Source organism: Meles meles, chromosome 21, assembly GCF_922984935.1.
Source record: "Meles meles chromosome 21, mMelMel3.1 paternal haplotype, whole genome shotgun sequence".
NCBI classification, from domain to species: Eukaryota; Metazoa; Chordata; class Mammalia; order Carnivora; family Mustelidae; genus Meles; species Meles meles.
This window is the reverse complement of record NC_060086.1, coordinates 9,328,429-9,351,698: the sequence shown is the minus strand read 5'-3', so window position 1 is coordinate 9,351,698 and position 23,270 is coordinate 9,328,429. Positions and strand designations below refer to the sequence as shown.

Here is a 23,270-nt window from a genome sequence, read left to right as displayed (position 1 = left end):
AACCTAGCTGTCTTCTATCAAGGCAGACATGAAAGAGACTTGCAAAAATGTAAACCACCACCCTTCTTCACACTAAATTTCATTTGGGAAAATATGTTTTTCATCAAAATGTCTTATGGGGCACCTGGGTGGCTCAGTGGGTTAAAGCCTCTGCCTTCGGCTCAGGTCATGATCCCAGGATCCTGGGATCGAGCCTTGCATCCGGCTCCCTAGTCGGCGGCGAGCCTGCTTCCTCCTCTCTCTCTCTCTCTGCCTGCCTCTCTGCCTACTCCTGCTCTCTGTCAAATAAATAAAAAATCTTTTTAAAAAATTCTCTCTCCTTAAATAAATAAATAAATAAATAAGATAAATTAATGATGAACTGAAGCTTCTTGCTTCAGACGGCAAAGATACGGCCATTTAGCACCAAAATACTGGTTTTCCTTCGTGAGCGCTGATTTCATTGACTCTTGCTACCTGCCGGCTGCAACACTTCCACAAGGTGCCCGTCACGACCTCGAGGTCGTTTTCTGGGTTGTTTTCACGTAAAAGAGCGCATTCCCACGAAACCCCAGATCCCTGCCCCGTCTCCCCTCACAAGGTGCCGAGGTCTGGAACAGTAAAAGCCCTAATTCCGCCTTTGAACCCAGAGGCAAAATTTTCTGGGGATCCTCATTTTCCCGCTCTTTTCTCTCACCAACTCGCGCTTAGGACGGCAATTACGAGCGAAGGTACCACAGAGTCAAAAGTCCTCCACTCCCCTCAGTGGACAGAACAGTGGCTCGCTAGCCCCTCTTCCACCTCAAGAACCCCCGCCACGAGATCATTTCCCCTCAGCTGCCCGCCCGCACCCCCACACCCTGTGGGGAGCCACCAGCATCCTCATTCCCGCTCAGCCCGTCGTCGCCCGCCACAATATTGGGTCACTTTTGTCTGTTTGCTTAGGGTAGGTTTGCGGTAGGGATTCTAAGGAGAGATAAGAGGTGGTTGTCGCCCTGAAGAGAAAACTCCTCAGGCGACGGGCGCGAGGACTGGCAGCGCCTAGTACTTTCGATCTGCAACCGGAGAAGAGCCAGCTACCTTCTGGAACAAGGAGGACCTAAAGGCGAGGAGCAGAATGAGCCACTGCAGCAATTCTGCAAAACCCCCCAACCTCCACCCAGTTTTCCCGCCACCAAGAAAAGGCGTGAAGACACGCACTCGCGGCGTTGCCACCCCGGCGGCGGGCTTCCAGGACTGGGGCTCATGCGCAGTTAAAGCTGCTTCTGCGTTTGCGCAGCTGCTATTTCCGCCATCTTCCAACCGAATGCCCCGTGAAACTACAAATCCCATAATCCTCAGTGGCCTCACTTTTTTAGGCGGCAGAAGCAGCGCCTGATCGTTCATGAAGCACATCTTTCTTTTACTAACTTTTTTCTCTACCCCAGACGGCCTTTTCCTTCCTCTTTTCGTTTCCTGATTCCTGTTCTTCCTTTTAGTTTCCTTCGCGCCCTATCTTGATATTTTAGTTGAAACGATCCGCAACCCCACTCTCGCCTCTCCCGCGTTCTTCTCTGCCACAGGACCCACTCCCCAGGCACTGTTGGCAGGGAGAACGCGCCACCTTAGCACCCTGTGGAAAGGGCGCCGAATCGCTTCTTCCCTATTGGCCGAGGCAAGGGGCCCAAAGCAGGCCGAACCCTCTTCCCCGCCCACACTCCTTTTTATATAAGGCTGCGTGAAGGCAGCGTGTGTTTGGGAGGGCCTGCGTGCGAGGTGGCGGTGGTGGTAGTGAATGTAGCGCTACTGGTGGCCGTGGTGGGCGTCGGGTCGCAGTCCGCGGGCTAGGGGCTCGCGCGCAGGCGTCGGGCGGTGGGAGGAGGTGCTGGTGCCAGGGCTGTGGGTGTGGACGCGGAGAGGAGGGCGTGGTGTCCCCAGGTGATCGCGATTGGGGTAACGCGGCGGAGCAAGAAAACGACTCGGCCATTTCGGGGGAAGAGGAAGTTGGACAACATCGGCTGTTGTAGTGCCTTTTTTTTTTTTTTTTTTGAGTTCAGCAGAGAATATTTCCCAGGGGGGTGAGTTACAATGACTTATTGTATTTTACTGAGAACAGTTCGTAGGAAAACTATCTGTACGCTCCTCTCTTTCCCTTCCTCTACTTTTAGGTTCACCCCTCCGTTCCCTCGGAAGCCTTTCTAAGGGGGGGGGGGTCGGATTATGAATAATTCATGAGGCCCACCCCCATCCTTTGGCCACGCCCCCTCCGGATCGTGCTGACGCACTTTGCGTGTACCAAATCTGAGGAAGCGACGTAACAGTCCCCGCCCCTAGGGTGGAGGGCGGGGCATCATCTCCAGCACGTGCTGCATCTACCCGCGCAAGCCCAAAAGGGTGTGCGCAGGCGCTGCCCGCTAGGGGGAGGAAGGAGGCGGGGTAGGGAGGTTGCTGGGTTTAGAGCCGGGCGGAGACCGCTGAAACTCATTCCTCAGGAACAAGGGTCGGGTGTCAAGGAGACCTTTTCACACCAGCTCCCCGTCCCCCGCCTACGGTGGGTGGGATCGCGCGGCAGAGACAAAGGATATCAGTAGGGACGGACATAGCTGCGAAGGGAAGTAGGGTGTCAGTTTGGGGTGGTGGGTTTTTGGGGGGGCTGAGGTGGGCTATATTTAAACTCCCGGAGCCGTTAAGTTGGTTCGTACTCATGCGCGCGCAACCAGGGTGGTGGCGGAGTGCGCATGCGTAATTCAGGGGCGAGAGGAACGCGCTCTAGCAGTGCGCGCTCGCGGCGAAGCGGTAGTGGTAGAGGAGAAAGGGGTCGGCGCACGCGCGGTTGATTCCTCGAGTTGTTCGGTTCTCGCGGGCATCTTGTTTTGGTCTCGCGGGCGAGTGGGGCGAGCTTCGGGGGAGGTGCTTGGGCGCGAGACTAGGCGAGAAGAGCAGGGCTGCGCGCGCACCCAGGCAGGGGGGAAGGGAGCGGGCTCTAGGGAGGGGGGGTTAAGCCCCCAGTCTCCCCCCCCCCCCCGTTGCCCTCTTCTGGGACGGAATAAGGGGAGGAAATGATCGAGATGGCGGCGGAGAAGGAGCCGTTTCTGGTGCCGGCCCCGCCGCCGCCGCTCAAAGATGAGTCGGGCGGAGGGGGCGGCCCCACGGTGCAACCGCACCGAGAGGCCGCCTCCGGGGAGCTCTGCGGCGGGACGCAGCGTGGGCCGGGCCCGCGCGCACACTCGGCGGGAGCCCCAGCTTCTGGGGCCGGCAAGGAGAACCCTGGGGCTACATCCACTCGGGGAGGCCAGTCGCAGCAGCAACGAGGGGGCGGCCCCCAGGCACAGTCGCATGGGGAGGCCCGCTTGTCGGATCCCCACGGGCGAGCAGCTCTCCCTGACGTGGGGGAGGAGCGACGGGGAGGGGGCGGAACAGAACTGGGCCCCCCTGCCCCTCCTCGACCCCGTAATGGCTATCAGCCCCACCGGCCCCCTGGGGGAGGCGGGGGCAAGAGAAGAAATAGTTGTAACGTAGGTGGGGGTGGTGGAGGCTTCAAACATCCGGCCTTCAAGAGGCGCAGGCGGGTTAATTCGGACTGTGATTCTGTGTTACCCTCCAACTTTCTCCTGGGGGGCAATATCTTTGATCCACTGAACCTGAATAGTCTCCTGGATGAGGAAGTGAGCCGCGCACTCAATGCAGAGACCCCTAAGTCATCTCCACTTCCGGCCAAGGGGCGAGATCCAGTGGAAATCCTCATCCCCAAAGATATTACTGACCCGCTCAGTCTCAATACTTGCACTGATGAGGCCCAGGTAGTTCTTGCATCGCCACTCAAGACTGGTCGGAAGCGGCATAGACACCGGGGACAGCACCACCAGCAGCAGCAGGCAACTGGAGGGAATGATAGCCACTCTGTGCTCCCCACAGCCCCCCTCACTCCCTCACTCCATGGGGAGGGCACCACACAGCAGCAGCGGCATAGGGGCCAGAACCGGGATGCCCCCCAGCCCTATGAACTCAACACCGCCATCAACTGCAGGGATGAGGTCGTGTCTCCCCTTCCATCTGCCCTACAGGGTCCCTCAGGCTCCCTTTCAGCCCCTCCAGCTGCCTCAGTTACCTCTGCACCCCCGTCTTCCTCCTCACGACATCGCAAACGTCGCAGGACTTCCAGCAAGTCAGAGGCAGGGGCTAGGGGTGGAGGCCAGGGTCCCAAGGAGAAGGGCCGAGGGAGTGGGGGAGGCCGCCACCACCACCATCATCATCACCACCACCACCACCCACTACCTGCAGCAGGCTTCAAAAAGCAACAGCTCAAGTTCCAGTATGGGAATTATTGCAAGTACTATGGTTACCGCAATCCTTCCTGTGAGGATGGGCGCCTTCGAGTGTTGAAGCCTGAGTGGTTTCGGGGTCGGGACGTCCTAGATCTGGGCTGCAATGTGGGCCATCTGACCCTGAGCATTGCCTGTAAGTGGGGTCCGTCCCGCATGGTGGGCCTGGATATTGATTCCCGCCTCATCCACTCGGCCCGCCAAAACATCCGACACTACCTGTCTGAGGCGCTGCGGCTGCCATCCCAGACTTCTGAGGGGGACCCCGGGGCAAAGAGTGAGGAAGGGACTGTAACCGTCCGAAAGAGAAGCTGCTTCCCAGCCTCACTAACAGCCAGCCGGGGTCCCATTGCTGCACCCCAAGTGCCCTTGGATGGAGCGGACACATCAGTTTTCCCCAACAATGTTGTCTTCGTCACGGTAAGAGGGTCCAAAGGCTCTTGGGATAGGGGCCAGGTGTGAAGATGAGATTAAATGGGAACAAGACAGAGCAAAGTTAAGACCCAGAGGGATTTATGCATGCCCTGTGCTAGAACTGGATCTTTAAGGGTCTGAGTCTGTGAATGACTGTTGAGTGTCTCCTTTTCTATAACCTGGAGAGGTGGGGGCTCTCACCTGGGCCCCTTTGTCATGACTACTGGCCCCAGGATGGGGTTTGACTCCTTTTGTTCTGCTCCCGGCCTGGACTGTAATCCAGACCAGTCCACCTTCCCTTGCTGGCCGCTGCTGCTCGCTAGATTTGGTCCGGATGGAAAACTGCCCTCCAGCGCACTATATGAAGGTGCATGAAGGGACAGGTGTCAGACATGGCATGTCTGGGGGTGGGTGGAGGGATAGGATAGTGGCTGACTAATTTTGATGGGGACTTAGATCCGGAGTTGGTTGAAGAGTGTTGGTAATCAGGACCTCAAGTGACTTGGCCGGAGACCATCTCATGTTGACCCTAGATAGTGGGATTGGGAAAAGTCAGAGTGCTCTGCAGGAGGGGAGGGTACTGTCTTCATAGAGTGTCTGTCCCCTGACTACACAGAGCTCTCCATAGAACACTCCAGTTCGGCCATCAGCCGGAACGGTTGGTGCTGGCGAGTTGGGTTAAGCCTGCAAGAATGAACTTTGTGAGCATATCACCTAGAAAAGGTTTCCCAAGGGCTGGGGCTCTTTACTTCTCCCTGAGAAAGGAAATAGGCCTGGAACTCTGCCAGCCACCACTCCAGGGAAGGAACCACAGGTTGGTTCCCTTTCAAAACCTGGGTTAGGTCCCTTTGCATAACATTGAGTCACCTAGCTTAATGTCTGTGGGGTGGGACAGTGTCTCGGCAGAACCTTTGTTCTTTCTCTGAAGTTTCACCCCAGTTTTGGAGACCTCGTGGGTAGTTTGCTCAATTTAAAATTCTCCACGCTCCTCCCTTTTTGTTTGGTTTACCACCAACAGAAAGCAGGGGCAGGAAGGTGTAAACAAGAAAATGAGACCCAAGAGGGCACCGTTTGGGAGTTAGTCTGACAAGTGTCAGAGAAGGTTGTGGCCAAGGGCTAAGGCAAGGCTGTAGGACTTTCTGTCTTAGAGGCTGCAGAGCAGGTTGATGGGGGATGAGTGGGGGTGGACAGTGGTTCTTTCATTGCCTCTCTTGACCTTGCTCTCCATTCTTGCCCTTAGGGTAACTACGTGCTGGATCGCGATGAGCTGGTGGAGGCCCAAGCCCCTGAGTATGACGTGGTGCTCTGCCTCAGCCTCACCAAGTGGGTGCACCTGAACTGGGGAGATGAGGGGCTGAAGCGCATGTTCCGCCGCATCTACCGGCATCTACATCCTGGGGGCATCCTGGTCCTAGAGCCCCAACCTTGGTCATCCTATGGCAAAAGAAAGACGCTCACGGTGAGTTGGGATTCACCTGGATATTGGGATACCCTTCCTTTAGCTGGGGCAAGAAAGGCCTCAAGGAAGCAGAAAGAGAAGTACTTGCTGAACAAGGTCCCCTGGGTGGGTATCATTCTACACCAGGGGAGAAGCCAGCAAGCTGAAGCAGTCCCCTGCCTTTCTCCCCCAGGAAACAATCTATAAGAACTACTATCGAATCCAGCTGAGGCCCGAGCAGTTCAGTTCGTACCTGACATCCCCAGAGGTGGGCTTCTCCAGCTATGAGCTTGTGGCTACACCCCACAACACCTCCAGAGGTAAGGCTGGCTGACTTGGGGGAGGGTGGGAGGCCAGGGTCAGTGAGGTGGTGGGTCCTGGCAGAGAGGGGACAGATGCTGTGGAGTGTTGAAATCCCGCCAGCTCTACTGACTGCACATTCTCTCCCCTCAGGCTTCCAGCGCTCTGTGTACCTGTTCCACAAGGCCCGTTCCCCCAGCCACTAAGTGGCCCCTGAACAGAAAGTGTGAAGAAGCTGCCCACTGCTCTTAAGGACCTGGGGGCAAAAGAAAGGATCCCAGGGTCTTTCCTTTTTGGTTCCCAAAAAAAGAGTTTCCTTTCATGGATCTGCAAAGAAAGCTTTTCCTATGTTGCTGCCCCAGCCTCCTCCCTACACGTCTGGCACCCTAAGCAGCAAGCCCAGCTGTGCTGGAGTTACCAACATCTTCCTCTCTCCCCCAGCTCACCGGGCTGGATGGCATGGACTGTTTGCTGACCTCTGTTCTCCTAAGGGTATGGGAGGTGGGGGGGTATCAAGTTCTCCGGGCCTCTTCCTCCTGTTCTCCAAAGGAGATTTCCGTTTCTCCTCAGCCCCTGTCCTTAGCTGCATTTCAGCAGACCACAGATGGATGGACTGAGGGCTAAGAGGGGGAAGTCTGGCAGGGAGGCATGCAGGTACTGTGAAAATCCTTCCCTCTGCTGACCCCCACTGGGGGGGGGGGGGTTGGGTTTGGAATGTAAGAACAGCACAATAAATTTGATGTTTAGGGCAGCAGCCCCCATACTTGCGTCTGGCGCTTTGGATATATCTAGTGGGGAAGGGATGGTGCCTCCTGTTAGAACCTGTGCTTCCTCTGCCCAAACTGGAGTCTCAAGAGGACAGATTTTTCGGTGGTTGGGAAGACTGAGTGTTGAATGCTAGTCACATCTACACGCAACTAAAGAGAGCTCTAATCAGGAAGGAGAGGTGTAATGTGAATTTTTATGTGAAACTTGAAGCAAAGAGTCCATCTCCCCTCCCCGCAAAAAACCACTGACAGTTTTTTGGTGGGAGCTTTGGACAGAAGGCTAACTTTGGAAGAATGAACAGTGGAGCTGAAGTGGACCTAGGGAAAGTCACTACTGATCAGACCACCCACCCACCTTTTTTGTGCTGTGCAACTGGCTGAATGGGCAATTAACATGAAACTCTTAAGCAGCTCAAGTGTTCCTGGAACCTTGAATATTCCACAAATACTGAGCCCTCCTGGATCTGGTGTAAACCAGACAGGCAAGGCCCCTAGAGGTAAAAGGAAGGAATTTCAATAACTGGGTGCAAATAGCTAGCTGCCTGGCAGGCTCCTTGAGCCAGGTAATTAGGGAAGGACTCCCGGAAGTATACAACAGACAGAGACCTACCCACATGTCCCAGTGATCAAAACTAAGTAGTGCGGGGCACCTGAGTGGCTCGGTGGGTTGAGATTCAGACCCTTGGTGGAGTCCCGCTTCCAGCTGAGCACTGAGTGTGGAACCCACTTGCAATGCACTCCTACCCCCCATCTTCCTCCCCCGACCCCTCTCAGGCATGCTTTCACTCCTTTAAAGAGAAAAAGTACTGCAAAGGAACAAATGTGGTTCTATGACGGAAGTCAGGGGAAGAGGTGGGACAGTGTTCTCAACCTGCCATCACTACCAAGTTCCAAAAAGGCCCAAAACTTGACTCCCGGACAGCTTCCCACCCTGAGGCCTGACCCCATTTTAAGGCTCCCAAGAAGAGTCCCATTTGTCAGCAAAACCATTTTATTCTGGAAAATAGTTTCAACACAAAAATATTAACTAGCAATCCGGGGAGCCTCCACGTCTACGCTTCCCAGCGCCTCAGTGTCCGGTGCATGAGGAAGGTATCCTCTGAAGGGCGGGGCCGGAGTTGAAGACGGAGAGGAGGCAGACCATCCAGGGTCAGGTGTGGAGACTCATAAAACAATGTTTCTGGGTCACAAAGGATGGTCATGTCTGGCCCTGACCCAGGTGGCTCCTGTTGGGAAGTGGAGCCCAAAGCAAGGTTACACTCGGGAAGGGGAAAGGGGCACGACACGGAAACAAGCCCAGGTCCCTCACCTTTGGGGGCGGGGCTCGGGCCTGCGGTGGCAGCAGCGCCAGTTTCTCCCTCAGCGCAGCGTTTAGAACCTGTTCCTCGGGCACCTGCAGGCTCACCAGGTCTCGGAAGAGCCGCTTGGAGCGCGGCACGTTCAGCCCTGAGACCGCAGGGGGAGCGGAGGTGAGCGGCGCCTCTCAGCCCCACTTCCCGCGCCCCGCCGGGCGTCTCTCTCTCTCTCACCCTCGGCCACGCTCTCCTCCAGGCCGCAGCGGGTCTGGAACGACTTTCTCAGCTGTTCCTCCACGGCCTTCGCCGCATCGAACTGGCCCCCGGCTGCAGCCCGCGCGGCCTGCAACTCGAGGCTCAATGCCAGGCTGCTCTGCTGCGCGGGCGCCCCCAGGTCCTGCGGTGCCGCGGGCTGCTCGCTAGGTGCTGCGGCGGCCGGCGTGGGTTCGGACCGCACGGGGGAGAGCGGCGCCAAGCGAAAGCGGACCTGGGAGCAGAGAGCGGGACGGTGAAGAGATGCGCGCGGGCTTGTCTGCGGGCTGGCGGCCAGACCTGCCCCCCGGCTCACCTGCCGCCCCTTGCGGGCACCGCCCCGCCGATCCGCCCGCCCCTTCCGCCGGCCGGGGCAGCCAGTCGGCTGCTCGGGGGTCTCGGACCGCGAGCTCAGGCTCAAGTCCAGGCCAGGTTCGGGCACTGGGGCTCTGGGCTCCGGGGCGCGGGGTTCTGGGGGTGGCCCAGGAGCCGCCACGGCCTCCTCCCCTTCGACCAACTCCAGCTGTGCCTCCCCACAGCCCATCATCTTGGTGTGGCTGCCGGGATGCAAGGTCTCGGGAGGCCGGGGGTCACGGGACACGAATTGGCCACCACCAGCCCCCTCCGCCACCCCTCCCAAACACCGCTACCGGAAACCGCTTGCTCCTACCCAAAGGGGCGGGAAGACCAGCCCCCGCGCCATCCCATTGGCGCTACTAAGCGTCATTTCCGTTGCTCGGCTCCCTTTCTCCCGCGGGCTTCCGCCCGCAAAACCTCGGCCCCGCCCCTAAGCCGGAGTTTCGGAACCGCCACCGATGGAGGCCCTACGGGCCCTCACGAGGGCCATTTCGCCTTTGGAAACCTGGACACGGCGTGTTTATCCTGCAGGGTATTTACCTGACTTCTGCTCGAGTCCAGAGTGTGTCTGTCAGTCCCTTCTGTCGAGGCGCCAAACAGGACAGCTTTAGGTCAAGGGGCCCCGCATTGGCCCTCCCTCGTCATTGCCTCCGCAGCGTCTCCCGGCGTTCCGGGACTGGGACCGAAGTGGGACCAGTAGAGCTTCCCAGGATGAGTGAGCGCGGGGCTCGCAGAGCCCAGCCCCGGGCTCCTTGCTGGACTCTGGGCGTTCGTGGTTGCCCACGAAGTGAATGAGGCGAGGACTGCCTCATTCCGCCTTTAGGGCCTTTTGTGACTTTGTCCCCGTGGAGGGTTCCCTAAAATATTCGTCTCTATAAAAATAAGTATCTGTAGATTGAATACAGTTTTTTTTAAAAAGAAAGTTCCGGTGGATTTATTCTGGACTCCTAGACAGGGCAGGAGACTGGATTGCTTGTCCGCTTCTTGTGTTCCTTGGGGCAGGTCCTCAGTTCTGTGCGCCTGTTTCCTCTTGTGCAAAATGTGCTAAGTCGGGCGCATGACTTTTGAGGCTCTCCCCAAAAGGGGTTAATATTCAGTCAACAGGCACGTCTGTGTACCACTTTGCAGTTTTTCACAAGTTTTATCTTACCAGAAACTGCTGTGGAAGGTCATGTGGAATGCACAGCTGCCCTCATTTTACACACACAGAATGTTTCCGAGTATCTCTGGGGTGACACACTGCAGGCTTTCCTGCTGAAGAGAGGAATAAGAAAATATGTAAATTCCCTCTACTGTTCATCTGTGAGAGTAGGAAGACACAAATGTAAATATTTTGGGGGGGGCGGTTTAGAAGTGGAAGTATAACAACTTAATGGTTGCTGACATTGAGAAGAGAACAGGGCGGCGCCTGGGTGGCCTCTGCCTTCAGCTCAGGTCATGATCCCAGGGTCCTGGGATCGAACCCTCATCGGGCTCTCCGCTCAGCAGGGAGCCTGCTTCCCCCTCTCTCTCTGCCTGCATCTCTGCCTACTTGTGATCTCTGTCTGTCAAATAAATAAAATCTTTAAAAAAAAAAAGGAGAGAGCAGAATAAAAGGAAAAGAGGCTGGACTTTGAATATACTTTATTTTGTGTATTTGACTTTGGAAACGTATGTGTTCCATGATTATATGACAAAAATTAATTTAAAAAAAAATCAGTCCCTAAATTGAAAGTAAAATGAAACAAATGAACCTGAATGTGTATCTACACAGAAGGGAAGTCTTCTGAATGGCTTGAAAACACAGTAATTTAACTGTACTCAAAGATCTACCGTAAGAACAAAATTAACCCCCTTTAAAAAAAAAAAAGGATGCCAGGGTGGTTCCGTTGGGCATCTGCGTTCAGCTCAGGTCATGATCCCAGGGTCATGGGATCGAGCCCCACTTCAGGGTTCCTGCTCAGCAGGGAGTCTGCTTCTCCCTCTGCCTGCCACTCTCCCTATTTGTACACCTGCTCGCTCTCTCTCTCTCTCTCTCTCTCTCTGACAAATAAATAAATAAAATCTTAACAACAACAACAACAACAAAAACCTGCCTTGAAATCTTAAATTGTATTCAGTAGTAATATTAGGAACCGGTGAAATTTTGTAGGCTAAAGCATAATTATGTTGATATATCAAAATGGAATTATGGCATAGTTGAAAAGAGATACACAGACAAAATCAATGGTGTTATGCAAATTCCCCTTTTGTCTTGAATTTAGGAAGTGGCTTAAGAATTCCTGTTGTATTTTTTTTTAAGATTTTATTTATTTATTTATTTATTTATTTATTATTTATTTATAGAGATCACAAGTAGGCAGGGAGGCAGGCGGGGGGGGGGGGGGGAGCAGGCTTCCTGCTGAGCAGAGAGCCGGATGCAGGGCTCGATCCCAGGACCCTGGGATCATGACCTGAGCCAAAGGCAGAGGCATTAACCCACTGAGCCACCCAGGCGCCCCTTCCTGTTGTATTTTTAGTTGAAAAGTATATTCTAGGCACGCCTGGGTGGCTCAGTAGGTTGGGCGTCTGTCTTCGGCTTTGGGCTTGTGATCCCAGGGTCCTAGAATCAAGTCCCACATGAGGCTCCTTGCTCAGTGAGGAGCCTGCTTCTCCCATTGTCTGCTGCTCCCCCTGTTTGTGCTCTGACAAGTAAATGAATGGGATCTTGAAGGAAGGAAGGGAGAATAGTATATCCTAATTCTTTTTTAAAAGGATTTTATTTATTTGACAGAGCACAAGCAGGGGGAGCAGCAGACAGAGGGAAAGGGAGAAGCAGACTCCCTGCTCAGGAGCCCCATGCGGGACTCAATCCCAGGACCCTGTGATCATGACCCCAGCCGAAGGCAGACACTTAACCAACTGAGCCACCCAGGTGTCCCGAAAAGTATATTCTAATTCTGTCCACTGAAAAGTCATTAGAAACAATGATGGACCCAGTAAGCACCTGTGGTCCCCAGAATGTGGTAGCTAATTTCATATCCCTTGGCACTTCAAACACTTTACACATCTTTATAGCAGCTTTATTCCTAATAGCCAAGAACTGGAAACAACCCAAATGTCCTTCGCCAGGTAAAGAGTTAAATTATGGTATATCCATTCCACAGAATACTAAGCAGCAATCAAAAGGAACAACCTATTGATTTATGACAACTTAGATGAATTGGGTAGGTTATAATGAGCAAAATAATAATAATATTTATCATTATTATATATTATATATAATAATATATGATATTATATATAATATTATATTATATTAATAATAATTATTATTATCAATGCCAATCCCAAAATATCACATGCCACATGTTCCATTTATCTGACCAAAATATAGAAATGGAAGACAGATTTAGTGATTGCCAAGTGTTAGGGATAAAGTGGAGGAGGTGGAGGGAGGGAAGTGGGCATGGTCATAAAAGGGTAATACCAGAGATCCTTTGATGTTGGAACTGTTCGTTTTCTTTACTGTGCTGGTAGCTGCAGGAACCTACACGGAGGATAAAATTGTATAGAATTAATGTATACACAGAGTATAAAAGTAGGAAATCTAAATAAGATTGGTAGATTATACAAATGTCAGTATCCTTGAGATGGTAGAGTATAGTTTTGCAAAATGTTACTGTCTTTGTCTGCTCGGGCTTCCCTAACAGAATACTATACACTGGGTGGCTATAAACAACAGAAATTTATTAAGATTTATTTATTTATTTGACAGAGAGAGAGATCACAAGTAGGCAGAGAGGCAGGCAGAGAGAGAGGAAGGGAAGCAGGCTCCCTGCTGAGCAGAGAGCCCGATGCGGGGCTTGATCCCAGGACACTGGGATCAGGAGCTGAGCCGAAGGCAGATGCTTAACCAACTGAGCCACCCAGGCGCCCCCAGAAATTTATTTTTCATAGTCCTATAGGCTGGGAAGTCCAAGATCAAGGTGCTGGCAGATTCAATGTCTAGGAAGGAACCATTTCCTGGTCTATGGATGGTTATCTGCTCACTGTGTCCTCACATGGTGGAAGGGAAAGGGAGTTCCCTGGGGTCTCTTTCATAAGAGCAATAATCACCTGATCACCTCCCAAAGACCCCACTTCTGAAGACCAACACACTGGGGATTCGGTTTCAACAAATGGATTTGGGGTGGGGGGAGGAGACAAAAATCTTCAGTCTCCAGCAGGTACCGTGGGGGAAAACTGGGGAAAGTGTACCAGGGATCCTTCTGTGTCATTTCTCACAACTGCATGTGAACCTACAAGGATCTTAATAAAAATGTTAACTAACGGCGATGTTGGTTTGGGGACGAGGAGCAGTGTGTGAGGGCAGTTGTGTAGCGAAACAGGACTGGCCAAATGTGGATGATTGCTGAAGATGGGTGATGGGTACGTGGGGGGTTATTATAACATTTCCCTTACTCTTGTATATATTTGAGCATTTCAATGACAAAAAGTTGTGTTTGCTTGTTAAAAGGAGGCTGAGGTCGCTTTGGCACATGGGAAGTGTTGGAGCTGAAACTTGAAGGTAATCCACACGCCTGGGCCGAGCTGAGGGATGTAGAGGCCCTACAGGAGCCCTAGCCATGAACTTGGTATGTCCAGGTACTCCATTTCAGCCTTCAAATGTAGCCACTACCTCTTCCTAGGCCCGGACACAGAAAGAAGAACAAGCTATTCGATTTGCAGGCTTATGAGAGGCCTCCAGGAAGTAGAAAGTTCCTCGGCAACTGAAATTAAAGAAGCAATACAAATGTGAGGATGGGTGGGTGGAGGGGAGCGAACGAGGGGTCCCAGTCCTGCCCCCATTCTTCCTAAGACTTTGTTGGCTGGACCAGCTGAGAGGCTTAGAATTGCTTTTCCTGTTAAAAAAAAGCAACAACAGGGGCGCCTGGGTGGCTCAGTGGGTTAAGCCTCTGCCTTCGGCTCAGGTCATGATCCCAGGATCCTGGGATCGAGCCCCGCATCGGGCTCTCTCCTCAGCAGGGAGCCTGCTCCCCGCCCCCCCCCCCACCTGTCTCTCTGCCTACTTGTGATCTCTGTCAAATAAAGAAAATCTTAAAAAAAAAACAAAAAACAGGGCCCCTGGGTGGCTCAGTGTGTTAAGCCTCTGCCTTCAGCTCGGGTCATGGTCTCAGGGTCCTGGGATGGGGCCCTGAGTCAGGCTCTCTGCTCAGTGGAGAAACTGCTTCCCCCCCACTCTCTCTGCCTGCCTCTCTGCCCACTTGTGATCTCTCTCTGTCAAATAAATAAATAAAATCTTTAAAACAACAACAACAACAACAAAACTCCCCTTTGAGAAGGCTCTGAGGAGAGACTCCTTTTCTACCCTTAACTTTAGAGTCTCCTCAGAGTGGCATGTTCTAGAGCTGGACCCTCTTCTGCAAAGAGGGATTTCGATTCCGTGTCACACCAAACCAAGCCCTGTCTGGAGACGGCAGAAGGTGGGAAGGGGGAACCCGGGAGGAAAGAATTAGGAGAGAAATTTAAAATATGGTCCGGTAACTGCCCACCCCCGACACTCCAAGCAAAAGAGGGGAGAAGGAGAGAAGTTTCCCTGACCCTACCACCTGAGATTGCCCAACCCCTCCCTCTACCGCCCCCACCAAACCCAGGCTGGGAGGTCCCAGTTCTGCATCATCTCCCATCCAGGGAGGGGTGGGGAGAGGAGAGAGGGCCCCAGGAAGGAGTCATGCTTGAGGCCCCTAGGTTCTGTCTTGATGGGTTAGACCCCCCCAGGCAATGGGGTTCCCTTTGGTCATCTGGGAGGGGTGATCCCAGACCTGGATCCTCGTTTGGGGAAAGTGAGTCTGAGTGCTGGCAGGGGTCATTCAAGGTCCTCCTGAGCTTCTGCTGGGCCAGGCGCTATGGGGGGGGGGGGGGGTTAGGTAGGACTGGAGACAGGATGGAGTCAGAAGTCCTTCAAGGGACCAGGCTGCTGAGGGGCAGTGGGATGTCTCCAATGCAGTGACCCACAGAGTGGCTGGGACCATTGCAGAGGGCAGCTGAGGAGCCCTGCAAGGGAGGAGGAGGCAGGGGAAGGGCAAAGTCCCCACAGGAAGCTACTCTCCAGTACAGCCAAGCCAAGTCAAAGAAATGAGGCAAGAGCCCTCCACCCCCACCCTCTGCAAACTCCACCCGCAAGGACCCTCACTTTCCATCTCCCAAACTGGGAGCTGCCTACAGGTGGGGGCCAGCCCAGAGACATGTCCACACTGTGCCCCTGTCACACAGGGAGTGGTGAAGAGTGAGTCACGGACCTTGCACTTCCAACGGCTGTGACCCACGTCCAAACACACACACACACACACACACACACACATACACACCCATGTTCCGAGCCCCCTTTCCCATCCTGCCTGATCTCAGGGGCTGGCAGGGCAGACCCCCACCCCCAACAGAAGGTCAAGTCTGAGATATCGTGGCCTGAGCCCACCGCTCCTTTCTCCTGATCCAGAGAGGAGAGCAAGGTCAAGTTGCAGGCCAGCGAACTGACCCCGAGCTTCTGACCTGTGCCCTCCCCCACCCAGCAACAGGGAAAGAAACAAGGGGGCCAAGATGAGACCCCTTACATGTGAGTCTCCAGGGATAGGGGGTGAGGCCAGCTTCTGGGATGGACAGTTGAGGGTGGGGAACAGGGTCTCATGCAACAGAAGCTGTCTACAGGCTGGGTAGCGTCAAAGAGAATGAAGAAGGGGAAACTGGATGAAGCTGGGAAAGCAGAAACAGATATTCAAGGTTGGGGGTATGCAGAACTGAGTGGAGCTGGGCGCAGCATGGGGGAGCCTACTGGAAGTGAGGGCCTGGGCTGGCTGGGAAGGGAAATATCCTTAATGTCAATATACGGAATAAAAAGTGGATGCCAGGGGCACCTGGGTGGCTCAGTGGGTTAAGCCTCTGCCTTGGGCTCAGGTCATGATCTCAGGGTCCTGGGATCGAGCTCCTCATTGGGCTCTCTGCTCAGTCGGGAGCCTGCTTCTCCCTCTCTCTCTCTCTGCCTGCCTCTTTCTCTGCTTGTGATCTGTCAAATGAAAAATAAAATCTTAAAAAAAAAAAAAAGTGGATGCCGGCTACTTAGGGCCTAAGAGAGCCCAGGGAGAGGCTGGAGTTACATGAAGGGGGGATGGAGGCCATGAGCAGGGCGGGTGGGCTTAGAGCCGCGAAAGATGCAGCCACAGTCCTGGACAATGGGGTCACGTGTCAGGGGAATTTTTGCAAAAGGACATGCAGGAAGCTGCTGGCCTTACCTTGGGACGCAGATCTCTGCTTAGCAGGGAGTCAGGACCTCAAAACAATGAGCTGGAGGCAGCGTGTTACTCAACGTGACTGGACACTCAGGCGATGTTGGGGGTTCTCAAGGGCGAAGGGTGATTTCAGAGAAACCTCTAGATCAGACAAGGGGGGGTGCTGGTGTGAGGCCCTTCTATAGCCCGAGGGCAGCTGGTGTAAGAGAAGGATCAGACGCCCTCGATGCCACGCTCTGTAGTAGCTCCAGGACCATCTGCCCGTGCCAACCAAACAGGAAACGACAGGGGGGCAGAGAGGAGAGATGAGGTCATGGGGGCAGAGGTGAGGTACTGGGGTCTTGGGACAGTATGAAGGGACCAAGTGGTCCCCAGTAGTAACCTCAGCTTGGACAGCTATGCAGAAACTTAAGGAGGGATGGGGTAGAGGGGAAAGGAGGAGGCTGAGGGGACCCAAAGTCTGGGGGCAGAGGTTCCAGCAGGGGTCCAGGATGGCAGAGAAGGAAACTGGGTCCAGAGCCTGCTGGTGTCCGTCACTGCTGAGCCTGTGGGGGTCTCGTGAGCAAAGGGACTTTTCTCCCCAGAACTACTGGGATGACGGGCCCAGCCCCCACACACCTCCATTCTCTCTCGTCCAAAGCTGAAGCCAGCCTCCAAAGCCTTCCCCTTCTGGGCCTGTGTCTTGGCCCCCACACTGTCCCCACCTCCCCCACGCTGCCCCCACGGGTCGCCCAGGCACAGAGTGGCTCTCTCTCAGAACCTGGGGGCTCAAAGCAGAGGAGACATCAGAGCTTAGGAGACCCCTGGTCTCCATCTGGTAGGGCCAGAGGGCCAGGGCCCAGGGCACCTGTCTCCCACTTATGCTCAGACAAGGGAGTGGGGGCCCGTGTTCCCCAGAGCCCAGGACAGGGTCTGCCACACAGACAGAAAATAAATGTTTGTCAAATAAGAGAAAAGTACTCTTTTCAGGTTGTAAACACTAGCCCTGATGCTGACAATTTGGGATTTATTTATTTTTTTTTTTTTTTAGTGGTCAAAATTTCTTTGCTGCTCCGTCCCTTGAGAGGTGGGGTCTGGGTCCCTTCCCCTTGAATCAAAGCAGGCCTGTGACTCAGTTGCAGCTTCCGTGAAGAAACAGTGCTGCCGCCGAGCCTTTAGCTGGGAGCTGGAGCCCGAGAGGGCCAGCCAGGCTAAGGGTTCCGGGTAGGAACTCAGTGGCCTCCTTTTGTTATGTAAATTACGGAACTGTCACGATAGTAACCATCCCTTTCATCCTCTGCCCCCCTGCTGCAGGGAGCTCAATGCCTCAATTTGGGCTGGATTGCAGTAACTAACCTTGGCCTAGGTCTCTAACATATTTCTCTCTCTTCTGGACTTGAAGTGAATGTTAATACCTACATCACAGGATTGCTGGGGAAACTACAAGGAGAGATTGAACGGCTTTCAGAACCTCCCTTAAGCTAGGCGTGCTGCTTAAAGCAAGACCCCGGGGGGTGTCCTGATTCCCATTTTGCAGGGGAGGAAATAGACCTTCGAGCACAAAGGCCAAGCCTTCTGCTCCCGGGCATGCGGCAAGTGGGCATAGGAAAGAGACCATATGCTGGTGCTCTTTTCAGGGTTGCAAAAGATAACACACATCTGAAAGCACGAAAATCCACAGCGGTTTCCTCCCTTCCATCTGTGGGCTCCTGGACAGCCCATCCAAACACCCCCTAGCTGGGGCCCTTCTCACCCTGCACTGCGAACATCCATTTACCCCCTCTCCGCTGCAACCTGGCAAGGTCGGGGACTCTGGGGAATTACCTGTCGCACCAGGCAGGCCCCAAACGGACTCAGAAAGTGTTTGTCAAGTAAGTGAAAAACACACCATTCGTATTCCATTATTACTCATTGGATGGCTCCTTCCTTCGTTTATGCTATAAATATCTTTTGAGCAGCTACCCTGAAGATCCAAGCACACGGTAAGGCCTGCGTGGACCTGACTTCTTTTCATTCTACCAATCACTGTGTGTTTGTTGGAGGTCTTATTCACATTTTTTTTTAATTTTTAAAAAATGATTTTATTGATTCGAGAGAGAGAGCAAGCCCGTGCCCAAAAGGAAGCAGGGGGGAGGGAGAGGGACAAGCAGACTTTGCACCAAGCATGGAGCCGGACACAGGGCTCGATCTCACAACCCTGAGATCATGACCTGAGCTGAAACCAAAAGTCGGGGGCTTGACAGACTGCACCACCCAGGTGCCCCTAAGAAATTACATTTCTCTCTTTTTTTTTAAGATTTTATTTATTTATTTGACAGACAGAGATCACAAGTAGGCAAAGAGGCAGGCAGAGAGAGAGGAAGGGAAGCAGGCTCCCTGCTGAGCAGAGAGCCAGATGTGGGGCTCGATCCCAGGACCCTGGGATCATAACCTGAGCCAAAGGAAGAGGCTTTAACCCACTGAGCCACCCAGGTGCCCCCAGAAATTACATTTCTAATAAACTCCCAGAGTCATTCTGCTGGCCGTGGCCCATACTTTGAGAATGACAGCTGGTAAGTGGTGATGCCCCAGCCCATTCCTTGGGGTCTATCTGACTACCCAAGTTCTTACCCACAACCCCTAGCTTCCCAACCTGCAGGTGGGCAGGGGGCATGAAAGAAGGCTTTTGGCAAATACCATTTGGGATGCACAACTTGGGGAGCAATGTGGTCGTTCCCCTCCAGACTTTGCTGGTGTAGGAGGCTGAATAATGACCTCCCAGAGATATGAGGCCCCATCCCTTAAAAGAGGGAGGCAACCGGAGACGTGACACAGAAGAGAAGGAGACAATGGGACAGAGATCCGAGTGATGTGGCCACTAGAGGCTGGACGAAACAAAAAATGTGTTCTCTTCTGGAGCCTCGGGAGGGAGCCCAGCTCTCCTCACACCTTGATTTCAGCTCGGGGAAACTGATCGCAGACTTCTGGCCTCCAGCACTGTGGGAGGATGAATATCTGGTGTTTGACGCCACCAAGTCTGTGGCAACTTCTCCAGCAGCCCCAGAAAACTAATACAGCTAGGGGAAAGGTCTGGGCTGCACCCCAGGCTCCAGCCACCGTGTTCCCCAGGATCTCACCCACACTCTTACCTTGGCAGCGTCCCCATAGTGGGAAGGATTTGGTCTTGAAGGACCATTTTTGTCCTGAGAGGGCTCCCCCAGGCTCCAGAGAGTTGCCAAAGCAAACAGGTGAAGGCAGGAGGACGAAGAGTGGGAGGCGGGAGACGGGCAGAGTGCTGGAGGCGCTGGGGAGGGGACCCTGCTCTTGACATGATAGAGGAATGACTGCCCGGGGTGGGGGGGGCCTTCTGTGTGGGGAAAGAGATGGGGGAGTCATATCGGCTCCATGGGAAGAAGTTAGTGGGGAGGGTCTATGTCTAGCCATGCCCATCCAGTGGCCTCCAACATCTTAAGATCCGGGGTTGGAGGGCGGTGTCCCGCAGCGGGTCTCCAATCACATCCACAGTATCAGGTAGTCGTGGCGGCCAGGTAGCATGCTCAAGAAACCGAGGCCTTAGACACTGAGTTTTAGGAGAGCGAAACCCCGGGCTGTGCGAGAAGAGCCCTCGGAATCAGCACCGGACCCCCACAAGTTCATCTCTGCTATGCACAGTGTCAGTCCCTCGACCTAAGAAAATCCCCAGACGCCCAGGACCTTCCCTATGCACAAACTAGGCTGAAGAAAGGCTTGTTGCTCTGGGGCCAACGGGCTGAGCGGAGAGCCGGAGCTGAGTTGGTGCTGGGCTGGGGGGATGGACGGGCTGCGAGGAAGAACTGGGGAGCCCAGCAAGAAGTGAACTCGGCAGAGGGAGAGGCCTTCCACACCCATGCGGGGTGGCTGAAGAAGTGTGCGTGTGCACGGACACCACATTCGCAGCCCCAGGTCCAAAGTCTGCTCTTGGGGACAGAGAGACGAGTAGGAGGGACTCACACCCCACACAGGACTGGGCCCGGGGCCAGAAGTCAAAGGACCGGCCTCCCAACGCCAGCCCCCTCCAGCAACACCATCTGTCTCCTTTTGGGCCTCAATCTTCTCATTTTAAAAGCGGAGGGGAGCTATATAAATTGATTTCCGAGCAGCCTATGTTCCAGACAGGACATCCCCTCCCCCAAACCGCATACACACACACACACACACACACACAAACTTCAATCTTTTGCCTCCACCCAAGGCAAGACCTGATCTCCTCCTCTCAGCATCTCCTGCAACCAGCCCCTTCCTCTCTCCTGCCCAGGACCCTCCCTTCTCCCCAGGATTCCAGCATCTCCCTGCCCCACTGGCCAAGGCAGCCTCCCCATCCAGCCTCCCAAGCCTCACTCCCAGCCTTGAGCAGCAGCTCAGGAAGTCTGTACAGATGTGCCCACAACAGCCAGGCCCACCGGGCACCGCAGGAAGCAGCAGCCACTCTGATACAACTTTAAAGAGTTGAGTCTGAGGTCCTGGCTGCGGCTTGGCAATAGAGGAAATCCTAAAAGCACAAAGTGGGTGCAGGGATTGCCGGAGGCATGGAGCAGGTTCTGTGCTTTGGGAGTCATCCAGTGAGCAAGGCACTGAGGTAAGACAGGGTACAGGCTCAAAGGAAGGAAGAGGGGAAGCCAGCATTCCAAGAGAGCCCCACCACAGCCCGAAGCTAAGCCGGGACACTGGGCACCAAGACCAGGGTCCCCCAATCCGATCAAACTCTCCTATTCCTTCCACACCCTCAGGCCAGGGATCCCAGTCCAGGGTGTCCCCCTCCCCCGCACCCAATGCAGTCTCGGTATCCCTCCCCTCCTCCACTTCCAGGAGACTGGCCCTCCATATCCTTTGCTCCGCCTCTCCAGACCCCAGGCCAGCTTCTGTCACTCCACTCCCAGCATCACCTCTGCCCCACTTGGTGCTGGAACCATCCAGGCAATGAGCTCCATGGTCCTCAGACCATGTCCCTCCTCTCAGATCTCCTCTGTGTCCACCCTCAAAACTGCGGGGTGCCCAGTGTGGCTCTGGGAAGGGGAGGATTCCTCCCTGTAGCCCTTATAGTATCAGCTTAGAGGCTCAACAGGCCTGGCTCATGGGTCTCATCCACCTGGCCTCGGCCACCCCCAGGAATCCCGCCAGGAAAATCTTATCTTGCTCACAAGACGCTCTCACCTCTAAGAGGTAGTTACGGCCTGGCAGACGAGGTGACCCCAACACACACAGATCCCACTGAGGAGTAGTGCCATGCCCTGTCACCTGACATTAGATCCCTTGGGCCGGGCTCTATGAAGACCTCCTTGCTCCTGCAGAAAGCCCAGTGCAGTGTGGAATCTGGATGCCAGGTGCACCTGCTGGGAAGAGGAGGAACAAACTTGGAGAGGCGGCTACAGGAACACTAGGGCAGCCCCGAAGGCGACTTTGGGCCCCTCAGAAAAATGTGCCCCTTCGGTAAATCCCTTCACTGCCATGCAATGGAAAATTGCCCTAATGTTTCCATAGATCTACGTTGATTATAAAGTTGTGCAGTGCACCACCTACACAACAGGAACACGTGGCCCTCAAGGACAGAGGTGGGGCTCAGAGAGGGAGAGAGAGAGAGAGAGAGAAGGTAACATGGGCTCCAGCCCGGCAGACCTGTGTCCCATCCCATATCACTAACTGTGAGCTCTCAGAGGAGTTACTAACCCCCCACCGCCCCCCACACCCCGCCAAGCCCAATTTATTGATTTGGGAAAGGGCGTGATGGCTTTAGGACCTAAGGGATGGTCTGCCTTCAGGACTAAACGAGATGATGGATACGCACCCAGCCCCGCTAGGCCTGAATTAAGGGGCCCGTGATGGTGGACATGGCAACTAGGACAGGAGCCACTAACACTAGGGAGGAAAAGAGGGGGAGAGGGGCCGGCTGTCCCCGGACGGGGGACGGGTCTCACTAGCTTGGTGGGGGCGGGGTAGTCGTTTTAACTAGAAATGGAACCCGTGTGCCACAGCCGACGTCGCCACGGCGGGCGGTCCCTGCGGACACCAGGCTGGGGCTCCTCCGTAGGCAAACGCCGTCGGGGCCGCGAGGAGGAGGGGCAGGTTCGCGCTCCGGGGCTCGCACAGGGTCCCCTCCCTGTGCGCGGACACCTCCACCTCCGGTGCCGTCGCCCCCGCTAGGGTCGCTGCCAGCTCCAATCCCGGGGACCAGGGAGGCGCGGCGAGAGGGCGGCGGCGGGGCCCGGGCGGAACCCGCGTCCGCGCTCCGCAGCGCCACCTGGGGCCCAGGAGCGCGAGGTGACGGGTCGCGCAGGTCCCCCAGCTCGGCGGCCGCTCTGCTATCGTCCCCCACTAAACCCCTCCCCAGATCGAGGTGCCTTCGGGCCGGGCCTCTCCCTACCTGCAGCCGCCGGACCGAGGGAGGAGGCCGGAGAGACCCCAGGGCGGCCAGGGCCCCCGGGCTTAGGGACTGACGTCACGGGGTTGGGCGGGTGGCCACGTCTGGCACGCACTGCCCTCATTGTGTGCCCGTCCTCCCTCTTCCTCCGTGACTTCAGGGTAAAGTGCAAATTCCTCCAGTTTCCAGCTTTATATCCCCTCTCACCCCGAGGGGGTCCTCAGCCACCCCCACCTTCGACTACCCCAAGTCCTTCCATGACGTTCTCCCAAGGCGGCCTCTGGGGCACATGCCTCCTCCCTCTTCAAATTCATCTCAGGTTAAAATATAGTTCTCAGGTCTCACCTCAATCCCTGGCTTTGAGCCCAGGAATCTGTATTTTTAACAAGCTCCCAGGTGATTTTGATGTGTCCTAGACTTCAGAATCTGACCGTCTGCACATGATTCTCCAACTTCATCTGTCTGGTTGAAACAGATTGCTGGGCCCTGCCCCCGGAGCTTCTGACTCAGTGGGTCTGGGGTAGGGTCTGAGAGTCCACATTTCTGCCAGCTTCTGCCAGCTTCCGGGGTG

General features: G+C 54.8%; 3 protein-coding genes and 1 long non-coding RNA gene across 6 annotated transcripts in view; 1 reads left to right on the top strand and 3 right to left on the bottom strand.

The window, feature by feature from the left end:
* The window catches only part of ZCWPW1 (zinc finger CW-type and PWWP domain containing 1), a 32,631-nt gene extending 31,453 nt beyond the window's left edge, over nucleotides 1–1,178 (bottom strand). Inside the window, exon 1 of the mRNA XM_045993903.1 lies at nucleotides 1,060–1,178. The gene's annotated coding sequence lies outside the window, so the exon portion shown is untranslated. The remainder of the gene's footprint in view (nucleotides 1–1,059) is intronic.
* Nucleotides 1,179–1,729: 551 nt separating this feature from the next.
* Nucleotides 1,730–7,189, top strand: MEPCE (methylphosphate capping enzyme). The gene is made up of 4 exons (XM_045994014.1): nucleotides 1,730–4,700; nucleotides 5,935–6,153; nucleotides 6,326–6,452; nucleotides 6,586–7,189. Exons 1-4 carry the CDS (start codon nucleotides 3,018–3,020, stop codon nucleotides 6,636–6,638), a joined length of 2,082 nt encoding a protein of 693 aa, XP_045849970.1. The 5' UTR covers nucleotides 1,730–3,017; the 3' UTR covers nucleotides 6,639–7,189.
* Nucleotides 7,190–8,172: 983 nt separating this feature from the next.
* On the bottom strand, nucleotides 8,173–9,584 carry PPP1R35 (protein phosphatase 1 regulatory subunit 35). 2 transcript variants are annotated; one of them, XM_045992771.1, is made up of 4 exons: nucleotides 9,063–9,534; nucleotides 8,729–8,981; nucleotides 8,509–8,645; nucleotides 8,173–8,425 (listed from the first exon to the last, which is right to left on the bottom strand). In XM_045992771.1, the coding sequence occupies exons 1-4, from the start codon at nucleotides 9,291–9,293 to the stop codon at nucleotides 8,252–8,254; spliced, it is 795 nt and encodes a 264-aa protein (XP_045848727.1). In that variant the 5' UTR covers nucleotides 9,294–9,534; the 3' UTR covers nucleotides 8,173–8,251. The 2 variants fall into 2 exon arrangements, with proteins under 2 accessions (XP_045848727.1, XP_045848728.1); XM_045992772.1 differs by lacking the exon at nucleotides 8,509–8,645 and having other exon boundaries at nucleotides 9,063–9,584.
* Nucleotides 9,585–11,936: 2,352 nt separating this feature from the next.
* Nucleotides 11,937–23,270, bottom strand: LOC123933523. Of its 2 annotated transcripts, XR_006816626.1 has the most exons (4): nucleotides 23,045–23,270; nucleotides 21,496–21,674; nucleotides 13,526–13,833; nucleotides 11,937–12,611 (listed from the first exon to the last, which is right to left on the bottom strand). It is a non-coding gene; the product is annotated as an uncharacterized LOC123933523 (long non-coding RNA). The 2 variants fall into 2 exon arrangements; XR_006816625.1 differs by lacking the exon at nucleotides 11,937–12,611 and having other exon boundaries at nucleotides 12,950–13,833.

What these genes read in the sequence shown, in the direction of transcription:
- MEPCE (XM_045994014.1), top strand. Translation starts at nt 3,018, where the DNA reads ATGATCGAGATGGCGGCGGAGAAGGAGCCGTTTCTGGTGCCGGCCCCG. An exon ending in ACAATGTTGTCTTCGTCACG is followed by an intron (nt 4,701 to 5,934) that starts GTAAGAGGGTCC and finishes TCTTGCCCTTAG; the next exon opens with GGTAACTACGTGCTGGATCG. An exon ending in GCAAAAGAAAGACGCTCACG is followed by an intron (nt 6,154 to 6,325) that starts GTGAGTTGGGAT and finishes TTTCTCCCCCAG; the next exon opens with GAAACAATCTATAAGAACTA.
- PPP1R35 (XM_045992771.1), bottom strand. Translation starts at nt 9,293, where the DNA reads ATGATGGGCTGTGGGGAGGCACAGCTGGAGTTGGTCGAAGGGGAGGAG. An exon ending in GGAGGAGAGCGTGGCCGAGG is followed by an intron (nt 8,646 to 8,728) that starts GTGAGAGAGAGA and finishes CTGCGGTCTCAG; the next exon opens with GGCTGAACGTGCCGCGCTCC. An exon ending in CCCGAGCCCCGCCCCCAAAG is followed by an intron (nt 8,426 to 8,508) that starts GTGAGGGACCTG and finishes ACTTCCCAACAG; the next exon opens with GAGCCACCTGGGTCAGGGCC.